This window comes from Apostichopus japonicus, chromosome 19 (assembly GCF_037975245.1).
Source record: "Apostichopus japonicus isolate 1M-3 chromosome 19, ASM3797524v1, whole genome shotgun sequence".
In the NCBI taxonomy this organism is placed as follows: Eukaryota; Metazoa; Echinodermata; class Holothuroidea; order Aspidochirotida; family Stichopodidae; genus Apostichopus; species Apostichopus japonicus.
In genome coordinates, this window is record NC_092579.1 from 7,817,492 (window position 1) to 7,842,842 (window position 25,351).

At 38.3% G+C, this 25,351-nt stretch overlaps 1 protein-coding gene and 1 non-coding gene across 2 annotated transcripts; both read left to right on the forward strand.

The window, feature by feature from the left end:
* Window positions 1-10,669: 10,669 nt before the first annotated feature.
* Window positions 10,670-10,741, forward strand: Trnag-ucc (transfer RNA glycine (anticodon UCC)). The gene has a single exon. It is a non-coding gene; the product is annotated as a tRNA-Gly (tRNA).
* A 12,121-nt stretch (window positions 10,742-22,862) lies between these two features.
* LOC139959760 (beta-1,3-galactosyltransferase 1-like) lies at window positions 22,863-24,952 on the forward strand. Its single transcript, XM_071957602.1, has one exon. The coding sequence runs from the start codon at window positions 22,863-22,865 to the stop codon at window positions 24,372-24,374; it is 1,512 nt and encodes a 503-aa protein (XP_071813703.1). The 3' UTR covers window positions 24,375-24,952.
* The last annotated feature ends 399 nt before the right edge of the window (window positions 24,953-25,351 follow it).

A 25,351-nucleotide genomic window follows, 5' to 3' on the forward strand; every position in this document is an offset into this window, starting at 1 on the left:
TTTTTGTTAAAATTGGTGAATTCACTGTCAAGTTCCGCTATTAAAGGTAGTTGGCATGAATCTTAATTGGAACGTGCATTGACTATTCCGTGTATTTCTGATCAAACAACTTGATCCACCCTCAGCCCAGTCCCCTTACATCGAGACTATCAGCGTATTAATCATGGTAAGTTCAATGAGTATTACGAGTCCCTTAAAACGGAAAAAGATACTGTATATGATCAGGTTAAAGGTTGGTGAGCCATCTCCTTAATTACTACTATTTTATCAAGTGCTGTAGTAAACACGCAGGGCTGAGAAGATCTGCAAATATTTAAACGAATTATATGCTGAATACAACCAATAAACTTATCTAGTAGACAATCTTATTTCAGGGATACGGAATTCCCCCAAAAGTTTGCTCTATTTACTTGTCCAAATAATTGATCAGAAACTATTTAGAACAACTACGTAATAGGGGAGGAGTGTGCAAGTTTTTCCAATCCAATGGCCATAACTTATAAGTGCACATTCTCAAAATGGGCGCTTTTTGGGGTGGGGGGAGGGGGTAGGGACAATGAGAACTGTAAGTGTGTTCTGTTGCGTTTGGTTGATTATCTGTTGTGCCGTATGCATATGTAATTCAATATTTACCTATGTTTAATATACGTTATGCTCGACATTTAAAAAAATGTTGAACTGTGAAGTTGATAATGATTTTTGGTTTCGATGATAATCTTAACCTTTGTAGTCATGCAAGCGGATCAGTGTGTATGTGTGTATGTATGTGACGCCTTGCTTGTGAACACGATAACTCAAAAGGGGAAGCTTGGACCAATCTCATATTTGGTGTGGCATGCAGGAGTACCACATTGAGCAGAAGAAGCCTATTGTTTTTGGGAGGTTAAAAAACATTTGGGGTCACCAGGGGTCAAATTGTGGAAACCTTGTTTCATAATGTACTAATCACCCACAGACCACCCTATTAGATAACATGTGCGATTCGCCTCATATGAATAGGAGAGGATGTTGGCAATTGCGCATCCGTAGATAAGAATCAGAAGTCTCCACCAAATCTCCTTTGACTTAAGTATGTCGGTAACTTTTGGAGTTGCCATGTACGTCGCTGCATACAACCATGTGCACAAAGGTGTTTAACGAACGTTGTGTACTGTTGTCTGTGATAGAGATCAATATGTATGCTGAATACAAGAAAGTTTCCATGTTGGTCATCAGTTAGCAATGTCAATGTTGTTTGTCATATCTCAATTTATGGGCTATACTACTTAGTATGAAGTATGTAGTTCATCCTGGTTATACCCTACAGCCTATAGTGTGTCACATTCACATACGATTATTCACGTAGCATCATCGAAATCATCGAAACACTGCAGTTTGCTGTCTGGTTATTGTTGTACAGCTGACTTCCGGTTCAAAGTTGACTGATTCCCTTGAACCTTCTCAGACTCAGTGTTGACTCAATCAGTTACAAGTGATTTACTCTGCCGCTTGCGTGATGTCGAATTGGAGCCATGTACGTCAACAATTGAGCTGGTTATATCAAATTTACAATAGGCATTGTCGTGGCTATATGGTGTAATGAGTCGCTAAAACGAAACAAGGAAACAATGAATCGACAGCATGCACCGGAAGAGAAGGACTCCTCTCAATGTGTTGGATATTAAATGACATTGATATACAAACTAAACCATTATGTATTCAGGGACGTAGCCAGGGGAGGGGGGTCAGTGGGAGCAACTGCTCCCCCCTTTCAGTGACGAAGAAATTTTTAAAACTGTTAATTTTTTTTGCATGACATTTTGTCAGTGCTCTTTTGATCTTGAATACTGGTCAGCTCCGTTAACTCGATTATAATCGTAGTAACATTCAGGCCTACTAATTCAAGTACTTAATTTGGCAGATAAAATCAGCTAAATTTAGCCTACAGCCTATTACAAGCCTACAGTTGGCCACTGCGTAATATTTTTAAACTTTGATTCAAAGCTCAAAATACGATATTTTGATCATCGATTTAATAATTGTTATAAGCTAATTTGAAAGGTAGTGTATTACATCCACCGGGGCGGAATATTTGAACGAGAATCATTCATTTGGACCGGGGTGTCACACAAGCTCACATACTAAGCCTAACCATATACATTCTGGCTCTGCATTGTTTTAAACATAACCAAATATATTTGAAATTGCAACATTCTATGAGTGCCACTCACTTTTAATATATGCCCGGTAAACCTACATGAAGGGCACTAGGTCTATGTCAGCAATGCAGGACGCAAAATTATTCTTAATGAATTGATACATTTTTACTTCTCTCTAAACATTAGAAACCGTATAATCTGATAATAATGATGTGTAATTCTGCTACAAAATATGAAAGTTTATATTTTCCATCAGTTAAGTTCGTCAAATGTATTCAAGTCCAGACATTGGACAATAAACAAGAATCATCCTACTGGAAAAATTGTAAAAGAGCACAATGTTTGTCTTTCTGATATAATATGTTAAAACAACATGTAAAAGAATTCAAACAGGAAACAAAATCTGCTGATAATATGATATCATATAATGATGAAACTGGCAAAACATTGCACCAGATCGCATCTAAGGACCTTCAATTGTTAATAAACACCCCCTCCCCTTAAACCCATTCCCCCATATCAATCGCAAAATGTGCTGCCCCCCCCCCCCCTTTGCGAATTCCTGGCTACGTCGTTGAATGTAATTACTTACAATGACCATCAAACATATTGTGCTTTTATGTAAACTTAGATCAACTAAGTTCGAGTCACTCCCAGATTAATGTATGTCGTCCAGTTACAGAGTTGTTGACAATTAACAATTCATGGACGTTAAATATGAATGTGAGAGACTAAATTCTATTCGGTCAGCTTGCGGCTCTGATAAGCCAATTGGGCTTCTTCGCGAGTTCCTGCTTGCAGGAGGATCTAATATACATACAAACATACATACTAAACAGTACCTACGATTTTGCTGTCCGGGAATTCCCGATGATGCTATTTGAGTATCGAATTTCGTGGCAGCAAAGAACAAATATTAACCATTTTATCACTCCACCATTCAAACGCAATTGAGCTCTAGAATGAGCCTAGCGCCATCCGATACGTTAGTTACACACACTCACCGGAAGGCTGTCAAAGGAAGACTGCCATCAGTCAATAATGCCTTTCTATACCACTTATCTGTGTCTTGTTTTGTTTTTGAGAATCGACCACTATTTAATTAAAGATATAAGGCTCAAGTCAACTACATACCAGTTACGGACAACGAAGAAAAATTCCCAACAAACTGACCTAGCTTCCTCGATAATATCAGAGTTCTTAAATGGTGAGGAATTCAAATCAATTATTCAAACATGTATTGAGAAGGCAATAGAAGCAAAGTTTGACAAATTTATGAGACAAAATGATATGATTGAGGCATGATATGATTGAGGTCAGCTGCATGATGTACAGTGCAGGTTGGATGAAGTTGTATCGCAAAATAATCACTTGAATCCAAAAGTAACCGATCTAGAGGAGAAATGTAAAAAGATGGAGAATGCTTTGAATGAAATGGAACGATATTCCCGACGTAATTGTTTGAGATTCATGGGAGTAGCAGAGACAAAGGATGAGGACACCAACGCCGTAATTAAACCTCTTGCAGCTACAAAACTTGGAGTAACCATTCGGGACGAGGATCTTGACCGTTCCCACCGCATTGGAAAACTTAATCAAGATGGTAAACCAAGGATCATTATTGCCAAATTTACTCGCCACGATGAGAGGGGACCAAGTGGTACGCTCCCAGAGAAAATTAAAAGGGATGAAATGGCCATCCAGGAAGACCTAACGGCCGGTAATTTGGACTTACTTAAGAAAGATGAAAAACATCAGAAAGTGAAGGCAGTTTGGACGGTGGATGGAAGAATCATGGCTATTGTTAACAATGGACAATCTGAATCTAAAATGAGGATAAGATCACTTGGTGATCTTCGAAAAATTTGATCTTTTGGAACTTTCTCGTGAACCATCACTGTATAACTTTAAAATTTATGGACACTCATTTCAAGCGATCAAGTGTAAAGCTGTGCATTTTTGTTTATATGTATTGTTAAAGGATCCAAGCTGCCACTTCAGCTCTTGCGTTCCGATAATCCTGTGAGATTTTCGTTTTTCATTGTACGTTATCTTTAAGCCTCTTTACTTTACCTTTATTTTTTTCCTTCCCTTTTTCTTTTTTGTAAATTTCTATTCATGCCCGGTAAAGAAGAACTTAACTATCCCGCCTTTAGTGAACCTGATAGTAATTACCATACAAATGAGGTTAACCCTACTCATGAGAATATTGATCACGATGCCAACTTTTATGATTCTTTAACTGCCCAAAACACGTGTAGCTATTATGACGTCAATGAACTTAACTCAAAGTCCGGCAACAATTTCTTTTCGCTTCTCCACATTAGTTCAAGAAGCTTAGGAATTTTTTTGGACAATTTGTTTACCTTAGTTCAATCACTCCATAACACTTTCACTTGTATCGGTGTGTCTGAAACGTGGATAAAAGAAGATACCCCCATTCATCTCCTTCAACTCCCTGGTTATTCATTTTTATCAAGGTCACGTTCAAATATGAAAGGTGGGGGTGTGGGCTTTTATGTTAATGATTCATGCGTTTATAAAGTCAGGGATGACTTAACTGTTTTTAAAGAGGGTTGTTGCGAGTCACTTTTTATTGAAGTTGAAAACCCGTGTGATACCAGTAGAACCTTGATAGGAATTATTTATCGTCCTCCTCATGACAGTAATTTTATTGATTTTATGGATAATTTTGAAAATACTACTATTAATATATGCAATGAGGGTAAACCATGTTACATTCTTGTGGACTTTAATTTAAACTTACTTGAGTCACGTAATTATAATGTTGCGCAGTTTGTTAATACTGCTGCAGCTTCATTCTTCAGACCTTTAATTAACTGTCCGACAAGAACTTCAAAAAATTCAAACTCTTCATTGCTTGACAATATATTTACAAATGTTACTGATAAGATTTCTATTAGTGGTGTTATATTGCAGGGGCGTATCCAGGGGGCGCAACAGGTGCGCGCCCCCCCTATTGGCCGTCACCAAAAAAAAAAAAAAAGTTTAGCAAAAAAAAATAAAATTGATGACGACCTTTATGTGAGATGTCGGTGATCGCTCAACCCCACTCCCCCCTCCCGTATGCTTTATTTTTTGTTTGCCAAAAAAAAAGGTTCTGGCGAAGTTCGGCGGCATAATAGCTTTAGAAACATAGATGGTAATTGTGTTTGTATTATCACTATAAACACTAAGTGACATGCCAGCCATACTAAATTGTGCATTTTGTGTCCATATTTACTGGAAATGTTGCTTATTATTAAGGTCGAAAAATGGATCACATATGGCCATGGGCGGCGATCCTGGGGGGAAGGGAGGATATATCCCCCCATGAAAATGGGTGGACGGGATGTTATACACCATATCCCCTCCCCCCCCACCAAATGCCAGGTATAAGAATATTTTCATGCCTACATTAATGCATCATCGTGAATGTACGGCTCTTTTTTAGCTTCATTTCTCGCCTACCATAAACGCAGTGCGATCTTTTCAAATAAAGCGTCTTTATAAAGCAAGAATAGTTGACTGTAGGCTTCATTGGCCCTATAACAACAAAATGTATTATTGCGCCCACGGTATTGATATAGTACATATATGCACCCTCATAGTATTCATATAGGCCCTATAGTAGGCCTACACACGTACATGTTCCCTCGAACAGCTGAGAATCTCATGTTACCAGGGTAATGCTTAATACACGTTTCACCTGGATGCCCTAGCAATCGGTACCTAGGAATGTAACTATGTGTAATTGTGTATTGCATGTGTATAGGCCTATAATAGCCTGCATGAGGCCATTTTCTTCATCGAATAATATAAAAGAGCTCTCGAACATTCTAACGTTGCGCCTGAAACAAGATTGACAGGGGCAATTTTCCCAAAATAACACCCGAAATTAAAAAAAAAGTATTTTGGATCATGATTATGAGATATTTCGGACATGACATCCCTCTTTTAAAGTTGGGTATATGCCGCTTGGAAACCTCGGGAAGTGCCGTTTCCGGCCATCTAGAGGGTTTGTTAATCCCAAAATTTTCTTGTACGCTTCGCGCCAACTCATGGTGGCGCTACGCTTAGATAGTCAACAAGGTCATATCCCCCCCCTCCTTACTCGGAAGTACCGATCGCCGCCCATGCATATGGCACCATTTTGCATTTCAGCCCTTCTTCGAAAGCAAAAATTGTCCACCCCTCCCCTTAGACCCATCCCCCAGGACGGCGATCATTCATGCCTGACGCCCCCCCCCCTATTGGAAAATCTTGGATACGCCCCTGTATTGCATGATATTTCCGATCATTTTCCTGTGTTTTGCTTAACGTCATAAAAAATTACTCCACAAAATGATAGAACCAACAAATTTAAGCGTAATATGTCCCCGATTAATTTAGATAAGTTTGTACACAATCTTTCTATGGAACCTTGGAGAGGTGTTTTTGATAGTAACGATCCTGACACTGCATATCGTACTTTTATTTCTATTTATTCTAAGCATTATAACAATAGTTTTCCTTTAGTAAAAGTTAATAAACGCACTCCTAGAAAAGACTGGTGTACTTCTGGCATTGTAAATTCATGTCATACTAAAGACAAACTTTATAAAAAAGTATATCAAAAAGCCTAGTGAAGAAAATCGTGAGAATTACATTAGATTTAGGAATAAGCTAAGCAGTGTTATTAAAATTGCTAAGAAACATTTTTATTTCGATACATTTACATCATCTAATCACAAAAGAACGTGGGACTGCATTAATTCTCTCATCAAGAACAAAACCTCCACTTCTTCTGTCACTTCGTTGAAATTGGATGAAAATTGTGTTTCTAATCCTGTGATATTTCTAATGCATTTAACGATTACTTTACCGTATATTGGTCCAAATTTAGCCCGTGATATTCCGGTTGGTATACAGAACCCCCTAGACTATATGTGCCAAGCTAATCCCATGAATTCTTTCTTTTGAATCCTACAGACGAAGTGGGAGGTTTTAGATTGTATTTCAAATTTAAAAAATTCAAGCTGCGGTTATGACGACATTAGTCCTAAAGTTGTTAAATTATCTAGTTCTGCTATTTGCACACCTCTCGTGCATATCATTAATTGTTTTTTTTTCCAAGGTATTGTTCCGTCTGATTTGAAAATAGCTCGTGTAGTTCCGGTATTCAAAAGTGGCATGCGAGAGAGCGTCAATAATTCTAGGCCTATATCTGTCTTACCTTCGTTTTCAAAGATCTTTGAAGAACTTGTATTTAATCGTTTATATTCCTTTTTAATGAAACATGATCTATTATATGATTATCAGTTTGGCTTTATGCCTCACCGTAACACGTCCCAGGCTATTTTAAGTCTTGTTGATTATATTATTGAATCTTTTGAAAGTAAATGTCTAGTTGGGGGGATTTTTTTAGATCTCTCCAAGGCTTTTGATACGCTTGACCATTCAATTCTGTTAAAAAAGCTTGATTAATATGGCACAAGGGGGGCTGCATTATCTTGGTTTAATAGCTACATTCATAATAGATTCCAATATGTTTCTTTATCTGTCGCTAATTCTTCGAAGCAGGCAATTCATTGTGGTGTTCCCCAGGGCTCTATTCCTGGACCCTTATTGTTCCTCATCTATATAAACGACCTTCCTAATGTCACTCCAAAATTTCACTTTATTTTGTATACAGATGATACTAATTTACTATATAAAGGTCGTGATATAAATACTCTTGTTAACGATATCAATGCTGAAATCCCCAAAATTACTGCCTGGTTCAGATCCAATAAACTTCACTTAAATGCTATAAAAACTACCACCATTATTTTCATCCAAATTAGTGACAAATAGTTTCTTCCAACCTTGCGATTATAATTGATAGAACGCCAGTACCTTTCTCCCATTCCACAAATTTTCTTGGCATTACCCTAGATGAAAATCTCAGTTTGATCCAACATATTCAGAACTTAAAAAGAAAAGTGTCCAAAGCCATTGGCATTATCAATCGTTATAAACAATTGTCCACTTTAAAACTCTGTTAACTTTATACAATATTCTTATCTTGCCTTTTTTATCGTATTGTTGTATTGTGTGGGGTTACACTTATCCTAGTCATATTAATAAGCTCTATATTCTACAAAAGAAAGTGTTGCGTGCAATTTATGATGTTCCTTACAATAGTCACTCGTACAGCCTCTTCTGTGACAGTAAACTCTTAACCATATTTGAATTAGTCAAGTACTACACCTTAATCTTTGTATATAACTTTTTTTCACGACAATCTACCAAGAAGCTTCTCCTATTTTTTTTGTATCAAATAATTGTTTTCATACTTACAATACCCGCAATGCAAATTTACTTTCCGTTCACCATTATTCTCTTGCAAGTAGTCAACATTTTGTCAAATACTCTGCTATTTCTTATTGGAATTCCGTACCAACTGCATTGCATTCAATTAATAATGTATCCTCATTCAAACGTAATAGCGTTACCTTCTTTCGAATAGAATTTTATGTTTTAGTTTAAAATTCGGGCCACGTCTTTGTTAAAGTTTTTTTTCTTCTCCCCCCACACTTTTTCTTATTATTATTATTCATTTTCTTGTAACATTTTGTTGTTGTCATACTTTGTACCTTTGTTATACTTTGTCAGTTTGTATTTTGGGGATACCTCACTTACAAGTTCTTATGAACTTTTCGAGGATCCCCACAACCATATACTTTGCATACGTATATACTTGAATTATGTAAAATGTTGATAACGTTGATGGTTGAAATATAGTTGAACAAACAAACAAACAATAAAAGTGGCTGGACCATCAATTCTAATACAGACACCAGTAGGTCAGTTTCTCAGATTCATCACACAACTCATTGACACTAAACTTTCAAAACTTTCCGATAACATGTTTGAAAATGCATTGCACATTATTTTGTCTAGAACAAATTGTGTTACCTGGCATCCGTTAAGGACGCTCTGTTATTTATATCAAGTTAAAAGAAGTTAACAATAACATATAGACCTGCTTTGAGGAACCGACGTCATTATCAATTTAATCTTATAAGCGAGCATTCCAGCGAGTTTGCATACTTACGTTAATTTAAGTTGAAATATCTTAAAACCAGGAATAGCTATTTAGACACATTAATTTGTGCCTCTCAAAATGTTCTTTCTTATTGAACAATGACATATCAAGACTCTAGATCATCCTTTAATTGATCCTCATATGTTATCGCTGTAGTGATAAGAAGATTTACCGACATAGGAGTAAAATAGATGAAACAACAACAATATACGAAAAAGAGTAAGGATGCGTTGTGTACTTCAGTTGTGTTCAACAGTCTGTGACACTATCCCCCCCCCCCCACAAAAAAAAGAACGAAAAGAAAAAGACGTTAAAATGCATTTTTCACATCTTTGTGTAGTTTTGTTCAAGACCCGTTCCCGTTCAAGAGCTTGTTCTTGGTGAGAAACCTTGAGGAACTTGGAAACTCCTTTAAACTTTTCCCCCCTCCATTATTCCAACCCATGTACCTTAACCTTAAAGGGTGTGAAGACTCGCGCACAAAGAAACGTCTCATGCCGGTAATCTGACCTAGTTTCGAATGACGTGTAACAGAAGTGTTAGACACCACCATCGATCCCAGAAAATGCACACACTGCTTGCTACCATCGGTAATTAGACACTAGTTTACAGTCAGTACATACAGCTGCGGTCAATACCCACAACACAGTGTACAAACTATACAGCGATGGACATCTCAGGTCCAGCTTCATTACTGTACTGTCTGCATCTTGTAGCGACACGAACAAAACGTCACTTGCAAGCAACGGAAAGTTAACTTTTTTTCAGATGGCCGCACGCGGTTTGGGGCGAGTCTTCAATGCCTTTAAGGAGTAACGAGTTTAGTTTCATACGTAATATTGTTTGACAATAAAGTTATTGTATGATTTGATTACTATATTTTACATGAGAAAGTGAATGATACCGTCTAGTAAGTGCTCATTATTTTAATTTTTATTAATTTCCTTTGTTCTTGTTCTCTTAACCATTCATTCTACATATCTGTAAATACTGGTATATGGTGAAGCAGTGCCTTTACTATCAAATAAAAGAGAGAGAGATAGATAGATGGTTCAATTACAGGTCAATGTATTTTAAACTATAAAGAATTTGTTCTTAAAAGTGATTAAAACTACTATGTAAAGGTATTAATATTATTTACTTAGGTCTACTTAATTGCTCCTTTACCTTCACTGGGTAACCAAATCTATGAGCCTGGGGTGACGAATAGCACCCTTATTTTCTCAATTTGACTATGTTTTGGGGGAAAAAACTCCACTACAGCTGGTGAAAGTGTTAATTCATACGTTGTAATGGGAAGTCATACAACAGGGAAAGCGAACTGAATAACAACACCTGTTATAGCTAATATGGTGACCTCACTACATACGTGAAAGTGATAAGGACTTTGGATCTTGAGTTACACAGAAGTAAGCGTGATCCTTACGATTTAAATTGTATATTCATATCGTAAATGTATACTGCGTTGGTGGTGTAGTGGTTAGCATTGATGCCTTCCAAGCATTAGGCCTGGGTTCAATTCCCGGCCAACGCAGATTATTTTCTTGTTTTTCCGCGCCCGTTGTTTTTAAGATTAAGTTCGTTTGGTACACATTTTTTTATTTTATTTTGATAACAATTTTACGACCTCATGCAATGTTGCAAGTACAGAAGAAAGATTACCGAATTGATAGATTTTAAGTTTTACAGAGAACTTGGTTTAATTATATTCCGAGATGACCAATCACTAGATGATCAATCACATGATTTAACAATCGTGTATACAATCCCGTCTTGAAAAGAGTCCCGCCGCACAGAACCGTATATATATATTATAACCGCGTCACGCATCGACGGAACAGGTACCATTAGTTCGATCGATCAATGCAACTATATAGTAGGCTATAAAACATGAGGATTAAATTATAATAAACTGTCAGTTTTAAGTGATTTAATGTGATAGTCCAACAAACCTGATAAGTCATTGCCTATTGTGCTGGAGGGGTGGGGGGTATTTTTTTACTTTACCAATGCACAATGGCCGGCATTTCTGTTACTAACATTGACGATCAAATGTTCTGACAGGTCTCGCAGAAATGTTTTCCATGTTATTTGTATACATGACGAAATATCCTTTAACAATATAATTCTTCTGCAGACGGGGTGATTCTCTTCGACTGATGTCTGAGGACTTGGAATTCCTTTGCTCAAGCCTTCAGTCAGCATATATACAAAACAACGCACGCACACCCAAGCTTACCACATCTGCATTGGAAGCCCAACGCTACACATTGGCACCAGACTGGTTCCGGAGGCACCCAAAAAACTATCCCCTTTTCACCTATCTCCTTAAAACCATAATCAAAAATGTTTTAATCTCAGAATCCAGTAATTATCCAAACGATACTCTGCGCTTACCATGTGGGCGGTCAAAAAAGCAAAAAAAAAATATATATAAAAATAAATTCATTAAATTACACCAAATATAAATTTAATTGTTCAGTCGTCCAGGCTGTTCAGTCTTTAATATAAAAGAAATTAAAAACATTATAAAAAGAACTGTCGAGGAAGTTAATATCGTAGCTGAGAATTGAGGTTGGTAGGAACGAAAGTGGGCTAGTTTGGTGACATGGTAGTATGGGCGGCCATTACCGCAGAAACAAAACATAAAGATTTATTCAATAAATTACACCAAAAATAAATTTAACATGAGAAAAATTAAATTTTCTCCATCAAAAATTGAATTACTCCATCGGGTCTTTGGGCTGCGAATTTGCATATCTTTATCGGCAACATGGATGGATCACATTCACAACAGACTGTACAAGATTTTTACCAGCAGGCAGTGTCCCATTTACAGTCTGCTGTTGACATCGTGCAGAGGGCCCTTGGTACCAACCTGGATTTGCCTCGACCAGTAGTCGCGCATTGGCCAACCAGCAGTTCCATCGTTAGGCCTACGGTTTAGCATCTATACATCTAGAACCAGTGAATATGCCAAGTACTATATAGTACTGGGCCTGGATACCATAGTACCAGTGACAGACCTGTTACTTGACTACTGTACTGTACATGTTTTCGAGCGGTCTGCTCCTATTCCTGCTTCTCCTTTGACTTTTACTGCATAACGTTCGCTTATAGTACCAGGGGTGGGCAACCTTTTTTGCATAAATGGGCCAGATATAAGGAGTGAAAAATTGACTGGGCTGCACCTAACCAACGACCTGCTGTTGATTTCAAACCTTTGATTCCGAGGACTTTCAAGCAATAGCTGTGTGTACTTAATCTGTATTCACAAAAACATAATGTCAATACTTAACAGTTGATAATTAATGGGGATAATAGGCCTCCCTGACAGCATCATTAGTGCCCATTAATTCTGAGCAGCTAGCTGGGTTTTTTTTTGTGATGATGTAAAATATATTGATTTTTATCTTTCTCTTGAGACATCTCACGGGCCGCCAAAAAAAATATCACTGGCGGGCCGCATGGGCCCGCGGGCCGTAGGTTGCCCACCCCAGGCTTATATTAACCAACAAACTTTGCCGAAGACGAGAGACGAGATGCTGCCATTTTGTATGTACTCACAGGACGTGTGAGTACATACAAACATTACGTGTTGCTGACACTAGCCACAAAAAAAAAAAAAAATGGCGTGCTAGACATCGCTGGGAAATAACCAAGTTTGTGGTTTACTCCACTGGAGCATTTATTTTTGACGGGATTTGTTTCCGCGGGTATTTTGTTTGGTTAGAACCTGATGTGGGATGATATCGGAAGGGGCAGATTTAATATGTGCGGGTGAACTTACTTCGACCATGCTTTGACAGAGTAATCTTAATTTCGATGAATAAAATCAATATTTGATGTGATTTAGTAAATTATTTTTGATGGATTAAATTTATTTTTGATGAAGAAAATTTGTCTTTGATGGAGTAAAAATCTGTTGATATAAAGCATTCCTTGGATGATTCGCTCGCTTTGTGAAACCTTTCCTTTATGATTTTTTATTTTTTATTTATTATAATTATTATTGTTATTATTAACCTTTAAAAGGGTGACTCGGCTCGACCACAGCTAATCTTCCCCGAGGCCCTAACATACAATCAATATAAAAAGAATAATATTATAAAATAATAAACAAAGAGTAAGACTATAAACATACAAATATACAACAGTAAATCACAAAACTGTAAAAATGAGTATAGAACATAAAAGCGTAATGAGATGATTAAGACTTGAAAAATTCATTGACTAAACGTTTAAAAATAGGTAAAGATTTGGCATGCTTGCATTCAGCTGGCAAACTATTCCATTCTTTGGCAGCTATGAAGGAAAATCTACGCTTGTGATATTCCGTTTTACCATCTTTCAGGTATAAGTTACTTTGAGTCGTGGATCTCAAATTGTGATAATGAATTTCGTGTGTAAAGTTGAATAACTGGGTTAGATAATTTAATAATACCACAGGAACGGAGACACTCTAGTAAAACAACAAAGTGAAACCGCGCCATCTTATACGATTGCAGGGCAGCAACGATAGTTTTGATTTACACTGCCCAGTGACACGAAAGTCTTGACGTGTACTAGGGAGTTGTTCCATAACAACTCCCAGCGTGTACTAAAAGAGAGATTAGTAGCCTGAATAATACTACGGTAGCCTCAACGCAACTTTCCAGACCTACCTGTTCTGATCATATATCAATTATTCCTGCTTAAATGAACGACCTCAACAAATGTTGGTACAGAATTAATTTAAACAAAAGTTTAAATTACGTAACGTTTTGACCCTTTATACCATCCAAACTGTAAGAACAACTGTGGTATGGAGTGGGGAGAGGGGGGGGGGTAGAGTTCTTTAAGACATATATACACATTTTTTCCTTCCTGTTTCTGTTTTTTTTTTTAAGGTAATCCCTTTTATTTTTAGCTCAACATTATGGTATATCCACGGACGTATGCAGAGGGGAGCAGGCACAGCTCGATTTTTCATTAACCGGTTCAAAGAATTTACCAGCCTTTACAAAAAAAAAAAGAATTAATCAGTTAACCATTAAACTTGAACGGCTTTTGTTTTATATCTTGGACTGGAGGAGCTGGTGGCGTAGCAAGGAGCGGAGCAGCACTGTTAATGTCATCCTCTCGATACTTGCCACGCTGCTGCTTGGGGGTCTTTCTCCATATTTTAGATCAGTGCCGTAACCATATTTTGTCTTTTTATATATTTTTTTATTGATGCCCCGATTTCGCCAATTTTCCCTCAAATATGGAAGATGAAGCCATTTAATTGCAACCTAGCAACTTGGGCAGATCATCTCTCAGAGGGGGTGGGGGGGGGGGGCAGTAGATCTAGTTGTGAGACCAACAAGCTTTTAAGACCGATTGCGGTAACTTTAGCGCACGCCCGAAGATACATGTCAGAGTGGGCAGTTCTGTTTCTCCGGAATGTCTATTCTAAGCCCTGTTGGGAGTCCTGCATGTGAGCTTCTGGCTGTGAAATTTTCACTTTTCAGATTTTTCAACTGTAAGCACAAAGATACATTTGTGAGAAGACTTCAATCATTCATTAGAATGTATTCAAAAGCACCAGTGGTATATTATTACTAAATTATTTTTTTTGTAGGGGGGGTGGGCAAGTTCCCCATCATCGTAACTTCCACTAATATCCTCGTAATAACGTCTTTTTCATATCGATCTCTCCTCCCCCCCCCCCCCTCCCGAAATTACGACTTTGTATCACAGTTCAAATATTTATAATTACTCTCCAAACATCTTTTTGTGACATCATTAAGGATGAAAGTGACACTAAGTAAGATCGGATGGTACTACAAATTTCGAAGCCATTATCACTTCCATCAACCTTGGTGGTGAAATCAGGAATTTATCGAAATTTTTAGCAAAAGGACGGTACATTCGACGGATTAAAGCGCATATAGCAAAGATCAAGCTGCACGCCTGTAATTTTAAACAAGTTTTGGAAAATATAGTATTTAATATATGTCCACCGACATTGGTGGGGCAAATCATACTTTCTTTGGAAAATAAACCTAATAAACTTGTGACGTATCACGTGTAAGAGAGGTTTCCTTTTTCGAAGTGATTATTCGCAGGGCAGCCCGGCGAATAACGTACACAGACACCTTATTCGCAGGGCTGTGACGATTTTGAAAATAGGTTTATTATTAGGTTTTGCTATTGATACCAGTCAGTTTAGGGGCCTTGAAAAAGCCAACCTTTTGGGCCCAAATAGTCTTAGCCACTTCATAAGCTAATTTTTGGAACCCCAGCAATTCAATTTTAAAAGCTTATTTTAAGGGAGCTTATCTTGGGATTCCCCAAAAGCCGATATTGCCTGAAAGCCAATATGGTCAAGGGTGTGACACCCCCCCCCCTCCCACACCTTTACATGCAAATGAGCAGTCACTCTGCAAAACCAAAGGTGAAAATGAGGGATGACATTTTTTATGTTGGCGGTACTAATGCTAGACTGGTTCAATCTTAAGGCCCTAGGCTCCCAAAACCAATCCTAACAGCATTAAGATATATGAATCCCAAAGGCCAATAAATTCCTCAAAATATAGAGGCTCCCAATTAAGACTCTCAAAAAGATAGCTGGTGCCCAAAAGCAAACTCGAATAACCCCAAAAGTTATTGAGCCCGTTAACCCAATCTAAGTCTGCCCTGTGAATAAGGTGTATGTGTCTGGCTATTCGCAGGGCTGCCCTGCGAATAAGCCCCACCTTCCTTTTTTGATTGTTAGCATGCAATGATATATATGTTTAATTTGTAAATTTCATGTCGTGTATAGGGTACCGTATATTCTTGTCACTACTTTTGCTTTCTTATTCACTAAGTTAATTATGACTGAACGAGACGCAGCCTGGAGTACAGTCAATGAAGGTGAAATACCTTCGGTATAACAGTACAGGCTCGACGGAGAACATGGTGAACTAAGTTTTCTGCATTCCTTTGAACTTATCTGTTACTTCGTAAGGAGAAGTTGAACCATTCCTGATGTGAGTTGCATTTTTAATTTGTGTAGATTTAATATAAAAAGAAGAATAAGACAAATCGCTCTGAATTACTCGGAAGGATTAATTAAGAATATTGTGAGGACCTAACTTGGTTATCCATAGGCCTAGACTAAGTAAGGCCAAGGGATGGATTTCCGGGCCATATCTAACGAAACTAACGGTAGGCTCGATAACTTAGGCCAAATGTAGGCTTTACTTGGCCAAACTATGCATTTCTTAACAGTTTTTCTTAAACCAATGACATGTGTTGTAAATAATCTCTGCACGCACACAACAGGCCCATTGCCTTTCCCATATGATGCACCAATCGTTCTCATAATCCATTACTGTCAGTCTGTATGCAAGGTGACCACGATGCCAGTAATATTTTTAAAAGGTGTCTCCCAAGTTGCGGTGTATTCAGCAGTTAAAATAATTCTCAAATCGGTCACCAATGTATCGCAGAGTGTCATCAATTATTTTACTGAAATCTAACGCCACTTACCATGCATTGACTACTGAAGGGTGAAGTCGTTGCGCTTTATTGGTGTCCATAACTTCCATAAGCATCACAACTCTGTATGTCTTGCACTCTCTAGGCCCACTATCAACACACTTTCAACCCCCTCCCCTCTATAACCCCCCAAAAAATCAAGACCCCTTGACACTTGTGCTGGGTATCAGTGATGTCTTCACTTCTATTATTATAGCAATATTTGATTGATACTTCAGTTGTTATCGTTGAGTATGAATCAAGATCATAGGCGCTGGGGGCAGCAGCCCCCCAACCAAACCTTTTTGGTGAAAATTAGGGCAATATGCTGAGAATTTTTTGGGCACCTACTGAAAGAAGAATAATTTGTAGACATGTTTTTCCATTTTTTTGGTGAAAATTTGGGCAATATGTAGAGAATATTTCGGGCACCTACTGAAAGAAGAATAATTTGCAATGTGTTTTTCAATGGTTAAACTTATAATATTAGATCATTATTGTTGTAACGACTTCCCCAATAATTCTAACCAATATGGAAGGGTAATAACACGGAAAAAGATTGTATGTTATTGGCATGTGATGTAATAACCGATGAATGCCATATTATATGCACATTAACATGTTGAACGCGTGCGGAGAGCGAAAAAAGTTGGTTATATTTTTCGGGCAAGTCGTTACAACCTCCCCAAAACAAATTAGGCTCCTATGCCTATGATCAAGATTACGATGACTTTGCCAAAGTAATCAAATTGCATTACAATTAGTTTGCATTTTGATTAGGATTATTTCAAAAATGTGATCGTCTGATCATTTACAGTACGATTACTGAATACAATTACACCAAACCTGTTTGAAAATATCTCCCAAATTATCTAAACCTTGATGTAGCATTGGCCACCATGGCAGATGAGTTAATAAGATATTTAAATTTCAACCAAAGTCTTATAGTGTCTGCCTCATCAGTTTTGCAAGTCGACAATCAAAATACCTTTATAATGTGAGTTCTTTAATGTCGTTTTCACTGACTCTATGAGCTTTTTGATTTTCGGAGGTAAGAGGCTGCTGTCGTAAGTCAAACACTCCTGAAATTGAATGGCGAAGTTACCCTGGCAGACAGATTCTCCAATCGGTCACCAATGTATTGCAGAGTGTCATCAAACAAAGGTGACTCTGCCATGTCCTCTACAAGTTTGAGGTGACTACTCTACCATGTCCTCTACATCTTCGAGGTGACTCCTTACCATGTCCTCTACATCTTTGAGGTGACTATTCTACCATGTCCTCTACATCTTTGAGGTGACTACTCTACCATGTCCTGCACATCTTTAAGGTGACCACTCTACCATGTCCTATACATCTTTGAGGTGACTATTCTACCATGTCCTCTACATCTTTGAGTTAACTCCTCTACCATGTCCTATACATCTTTGAGGTGACTACTCTACCATATCCTCTACATCTTTGAGGTGACTATTCTACCATGTCCTCTACATCTTTGAGGTGACTACTCTACCATGTCCTCAACATCTTTGAGGTAACTTCTCTACCATGTTCGTATACGTCTTTAAGGTGACCACTCTACCATGGACTCTACATTTTTGAGGTGACTACTCTACCATGTCCTCTACATCTTTGAGGTGACTCCTCTACCATGTCCTCTATATCTTTGAGGTTACTACTCTACCATATCCTCTACATCTTTGAGGTGACTACTCTACCACGTCCTCTACATCTTTGAAGTGACTACTATACCATGTCCTCTACATCTTTGAGGTGACTATTCTACCGTGTCCTCTACATCTTTGCTTTGAGGTGACTACTCTACCATGTCCTCTACATCTTTGAGGTGACTTCTCTAACATGTCCTCTACATACATATTTGAGGTGACTCCTCTACCATGTCCTATACATCTTTGAGGTGATTACTCTAACATGTCCTCTACATCTTTGAGGTAACTCCTCTACCATGTCCTCTACGTCTTTGTGGTGACTACTCTACCATGTCCTCTACATCTTTGAGGTAACTCCTCTACCATGTCCTATAAATCTTTGAGGTGACTACTCTATAATATCTTTTACATTTTTGGGTTATCTCCTCTACCATGTCCTGTACATCTTTGAGGTGACTATTCTACCATGTCCTCGACATCTTGAGGTAACTCTCTACCATGTCCTTGACATCTTTGGGTAATTCCTCTACCATTTTGAGGTAACTTCTCTCTTTCACAACATCCAGTGCTGTTAGTTCCAACCTATCAGCTACACAGTGTATTTCTACAAGACATGAAACATTCTTTTTGCAAGGGCTGCTACACCGTTCTTTGCACCCATAATCACTGAAGAGCCATTGAAACAAACTGAAACTGCTCTAATATCTATAGTTTCCAGACGAACTACCGACAGACCAATGTGACCATCTCTCTGTATTCCAGTGGCAGATTTTTGTGTCATCTTTAGCTCAACCAAAGGCACCAACTTAGTATAACATCACTCAGCATCTTCATCATGTAACCTGATCTAAACAAGTACTTGTTCCTTGTGCGAGACATCGGTAGACCCATCTGAGAAAAGTGCTGAGTTGCTTGTTTCCTCTTTGAGCTCACCATTCATTTGATGTGCAGTTGCCATAATAAAAGAAGCAGCCCCCATTGTCATTGATATACATGCTCCCAAGTCAAGGTCATTACACACTCCTAAAGTACAAAGTTCTGTAAACTTAGAGAATGGAAACCTTTTGCCACAAAGTATGCAGTTTCTTGAGACAAATGATATGATATACTTATATACATATATGGTAACCTATAGCCTAGGTTCTCAACCTTTTTCTATCAAGGGACCCCTTGAGATAAACTGAAATATTTGGAGGACCCCCGGACAGTGACCGTCGGCCTGGGGGAGGGGTATAAGGGAAGGGGGTGTCCCCCTCCCCTGTTTGATTTTTTTCAATATTTGAGGGTTAGATGCGAAATGATGCATTATTTTGTGACTTTTGAAGTAAATTTATGTTCAAGAATTTATGTTTAGAAATGCATTTTTCTGGGCCTGTAATGCAGTTTTCCTAGACCTGCAATTATTGCTAGGCATAGGCCTACTTGGAAATTCTTACTTTCAAATTACATATTTCCCAATTAAATTTTAATTTGGAAGCGATGAGTTGTCAGATACAAACTGGTTGATTCTGCGTGAGGTCAGGAGAATTATGGGTTTTCTTTGTCAGAGATAGCTGCAAATGGCACCATTTTTTGTGTCAAATCCAAGTTAGTTATAACTTTTCCTCCACCAAAGCCTTATAACTACCGCGCTTCGCTGTGTCAACAGTGAGCAACGCATCATAGTTATTGCTCTGCATATTAGGATGTATAGTGTGCAGTTAAGTTGTACACAACACTCGGGTGGCATGTTATCCATACCTCACCGAATGTATACCAATGAGAAACTATATTACTTGTTTTCATTGGGGGAACGCACGATTCAACATTTATCGACTACTGACGATACGGTCTGATCATCAGGGTCCGACGTATTAACGGCTAGCCTAGATTTCTAGAGGCATACATACTTATTCCTTCGACTATATCTCTCATTCCATTTTTCACGAACCTCTTCGGCTTTCGCGGACCCTTATCTTTTTCACTGACCCCTATATTTTCACGGACCCCCTGCGGACCCCTTTGCCCTCACGGACCCCCAAATAAATTTCACGGACCCCCTAGGGGTCCGCGGACCCCAGGTTGAGTAACCTGGACCTATAGCATGTTGTGACTCAAGTTTCACCCCTGTGCGGTGATCATCAGCAGGAAGTATTGAATTGAATTGAATTTGAATTTATTGTCCACAATCGGAAATTCGGCTTACATAGGTCGTAAACGAAAGAAAACAAAATAGCAATAGTTTAAGTCAATAAACTGCGATACACATACAGCAAGTCCTACAAATAAGAAACTTATCTTCTCACAGTTTGTGAATTAATTATGAATAGAGTTAGGCACAAATGAGTATCTGAAGCGGCCCCTAAGTGTACGTGGTGGGCATAAACGGAGTCCAGAGCGGTTGTAAATATAGTGCTGAAACAAAGGGTGTGTCGAGTCTTGCATGATATGTTTCAAAACATATATATATATACATATGTATACATACATATGTATATATATATGTTTTGAAACATATATGTATACATCTGTATGTATATATGTATATATGTATATATGCATAAACATGCTATTCCATTGCGCTGCAACTCAGAGTTTCACACACACATTGAGTTCTTTGCACTGTGGCGATCATCAGGATTTATATGGCAGATACATGTTAAATTAATAAAGATGAACTTTTGCTTTTGAATCTGACAATTTTCATAGAATTACCACTTTATATATAGGCAAGCCAAGCCATAAATAAGATATAAATGTGGAGCAAGTGGTATGACAGGTATATAATAAATTATTAAAGATCAACACACCAGAAAAATTCACTTCATGACTGGTTTCGTCCTTTTTGAACTCATCAGGCGTATGGCGGGCCATCAGTCTCAAATCGTGGGGAATCTACATATATACCGATTTAAATCAACATGTACCACTTTCCTTCGACTTATACCAGTTTCTAGCAGCTTAAATTGACTCCTACCGATTTAAATTGACATATATACCAGTTTAATTCGACATATCGTCGATTTAAATCAACATATTTACCAATTTAAATTAATGATAAGTAAAATAAATCGGTATATGTCATTTTAAATTGACATATACCAGTTTAAATCGATGATATGTCAAATTAAATCGGTATATGTCATTTTAAATTGACGTATACCAATTTAATTCGACATATACCAGTTTAAATCGACATATACCGATTTAAATCGACATATATATATATACCAATTTAAATCGATAATATGTAAGCAGTGCTCACACTTTGTTGCCTTGGGCTTCGGGCAAAAAATCGAGCGTAGGGTTCATGCGGCCCCCTCCTTCATCATAATCATTCCATGTGGCCCTCCTCTGCAAAAGGTTGGACAACCCTGATTTAAATAGATATACCAGTTTAAATGGATGATATGTTGAAATATATCGGTAGTTCAAGTCAATTTCCTTGGACTTATACCAGTTGCTAGCAACTTAAATACATGTGATGTATCTCCACATGTCAATCATCACCGAAATCGGGATTTGGAATATATGTTAATGAGCTAAAGCTATGATATGTCGATTTAAATAGGTATATGTCAATTACAACTAGTGGAACACTAGACTTTCTTACTGAGTTGTCTGATGATCGCTCAATGCATGAAACTCTAAGACTTAACAACTACTAGTGTTCCACTAGTCTCAACTTATTCTCATCTATATACTTCGCTCCGTCCAACGGGCATCTAGAGCATTCTGCGCCAAGATAGAGGCCAATCAACCGAAAAATATATATTTATATGTTTATATATCTAGATACATTCAATTGAATTTAACACTGCATAAAGGAAGAGGGAATATATCTTTTATCAGTTGTGACAAAGAGGTTACTAGTATGCCTTAATTTACATCCTATTGAATTGTACACTTTATGATAGAGGAGCCAGGACAGAGGACAGCAATCCGTTAGGCGGTCAGGCTGCAGTAAGGATTGTACTCTGACATTTGAAATTCAAACCTATCACCCTGGCTGTGTATGAAGTCACCACACTGTATATAATACAGTAACTGCCAGCTTTAATTAGTTCCAGTCATATGCACTACCTAGTCATTTGGAGAAGTTAGAATATTACCACTGTCTTCAGGAGCTGATTAAATGTGCAAACTTTTTTGCTTGCCTCGTAATTCCCCCGACTCTTGTCGAATAGCACAGTGTGCTTCCACATTCATCGCATGGCTAGGGTTTCAACCGAGCATCAGCTCGTTTCCTAACTCCTTTAGACTCTGGGATGCAATAAAAATAACCTATTAAATGAATGGCTCACAGTCCAAAGAAACCAAAATCGTTGGTTGGCAAGACCCATTTCAGATGTCTTCTTTAGCTTGCATTTTTGCTTTTCGTATTTTTCAGATTCAGTCTGCTACAGAAGGAGAACGACACAAGCCTCAGATTGAGAGTTGCACAGTTCATCACCCATCCAGCAGAAGAACGACGACGACGTATGAAATTGGGACGTGACACCTTTATCGAGAAGGAACAAGATGAGGGTGGTAATCCGTCTGCCTTTAGTCGGTTTGTTTCTCTTCTGTACGGTTCAGCTGCTTGCTCTTTACGTATGGTTTATACCGCATACTTTCATAAAGAGTTCTATCCCTAGCAGATGTTGTACAGCTCAGAATGAAACGAACTTGGACAACTTAGGTAACCTGGAAAGCTGTATTATCCGGTTAGTGTATTTTGCTAGGAGGAGAGGACTCTCGGACAGGGATCTGATGGTTTTGCTGTTGCAAGCTCTGGGTTCTACGAGTCAAGAAGATGCCAAACCAAATGTCAGAGAGAAGTTACCTTCTTCTATAGTTCAAGTTTACAATATTAGCAATGAAAGTCGTCATAAAGATTCTGTGGCGGAGGAGACCTTTGCTGGGAAGCTCTCGATTGCAGTCGAACCTGGACAAATATTTCAAGTTTTGACAGATAACGATGATATACAAAAGAAAAATGAAAAGGTAGAAACAAAACAGATTGCTCATGCCGTTAAAGAAAAACAAGCCGGTCAAGCAGGATTAAAAAAAGAAGAAGCCAAAGTCGATGACACAAAGCTGGAAATTCATACAGAACCCAAGAATGTAGCCAATAAATCCAATGATATTAACAAAAAAGATCCTCACAGACAACTTTCAGATCAACAGACAGATTCTTCCACGAAACACCAGTGGAATAACGTTTCAAATCCAGTGAATCCCCACAACTATAATCTAGTGATCAACCAGCCTTATTTCTGCCAGCCCAGTGGATCTCAACTAGAAGTATTCCTTTTGATTGTGATGATTTCATCTCCTAAAGCGTTCAAACAACGTGACATCCAGAGGAATTCCTCGCTGAGTGTCTCACAGGTGTCTGGCAAAATAATCAGAAGCATATTCCTGCTCGGAGACTCGGGCGACCAAACAGTGACTTCCAAGGTCCGCAACGAAGCTGACAAGTACGGCGAAATTTTGATGGAAGATTTCCACGACTCTTACCGTAATCTGACGTTGAAAACTCTGATGGGGCTGAAGTGGGCCAGTCTCTATTGTCCTAAGGCTAAGTACGTCTTGAAGACAGACGACGATGTCTTTCTTGAATTGACAAATTTGATCCATCTGTTGGAAGGTGCCCCACGCCAGTCCTTCATGACTGGCTTCGTCTACAAGGGGACGAAGCCAATACGTGACAAACGTTCAAAGTGGTACATTTTAGAGGAGGCTTACCCCAGAGACATTTATCCGCCATATTGCTTCGGTATAGGTTATGTCATTTCCGGGGATCTGCCTGGAAAGATCCTAGAGATGTCTTTCAAGATTCCTTACATATTTTTAGAAGATGCCTATGTTGGCCTTTGTATAGAAAAGTTAAATGTCGTCCCAACAGTAAATCCCGGGTTCTTCACGTACAGAGAGGAGTACAGTTACTGTAAATTTAAAGGTGCCTATGTCGTCCATTTGAAGACACCTCCAAAAATCGGTGAGTATTGGATAAAACAACAAACAAAGCCAGCCAATGTAACTTGCTAAGTCTGTTCACATCTAGATATTTGAAAGTAAGAGGGCTTGATGTTTCATCCACCCAAGAGGCTTACTGCTACTGTACCGTCGGATACAAAAACGTCAGGCCATCTAACTTTTACTATGGACCTATGCATACGTTTCGCGATAGATAAGAAACTTTTGAACAGCTCCATATTTTTTCTTTCTTACTTTTTAACAGAAATGTTCACCAAAACCTGATATAATTTGATAAACTATTAGAAAGGCTGTATTCCATTAATTATCAAAATGTTGATTTTTTATGGTTACATCTGGTCAATGGAAACCATTTTGGCAAGCTCCCAAACTTCAGCTAAACTTTTGAGCTAAAGTATTAGCAATATTTAAGTAAAACATTTTATGATTACCACCGATGGTTTTGAACAATAGCAATGACGCTGTTCAGACATTTAGCAATGTGTGATTTACCTTGATTAATTTCCTGCTGTGATTTTTCCATTAGAAACCGACTTCCTTGAAGTATATAGTGTAACAATTTTAAATGTAAAAATGAGCGATCATGAAGTCTAGTGCGGTTTTGTAGTGGCAGGCTCGTAACAGCGCTCCTTATCTCTGGAAAATATGTGATAGTACTTATGAAGGACCCGTTATATGTCAGACCCTGCCCATCCCACCACCCCCTCCCTCAGACCCTGCCCATCCCACCACCCCCTCCCTCAAGCACGGTGTTGGACAGCACTTTGAGGATCTGATTTGTAGCATAAACACGGATCAGAATCCACGATTTGAGCCCCGCCATAGATCAGAATCACGGAGAATCAGAACTTCCCGGTCGCTGTTAAATCTGTAATTATGTTAACAAAGAGCTCCGTCCGGGTTGACACCTGATCAGTGTTGACCTTAAACTTTTGTCTGTTGTCCATTACGAGCGTAATTTGAAATGTAGGCATTGATAGCAGTGACTAGTACTGTACTGTACATCATATGACCTTAGTACGGTAATG

What these genes read in the sequence shown, in the direction of transcription:
- LOC139959760 (XM_071957602.1), top strand. Translation starts at nt 22,863, where the DNA reads ATGAGGGTGGTAATCCGTCTGCCTTTAGTCGGTTTGTTTCTCTTCTGT.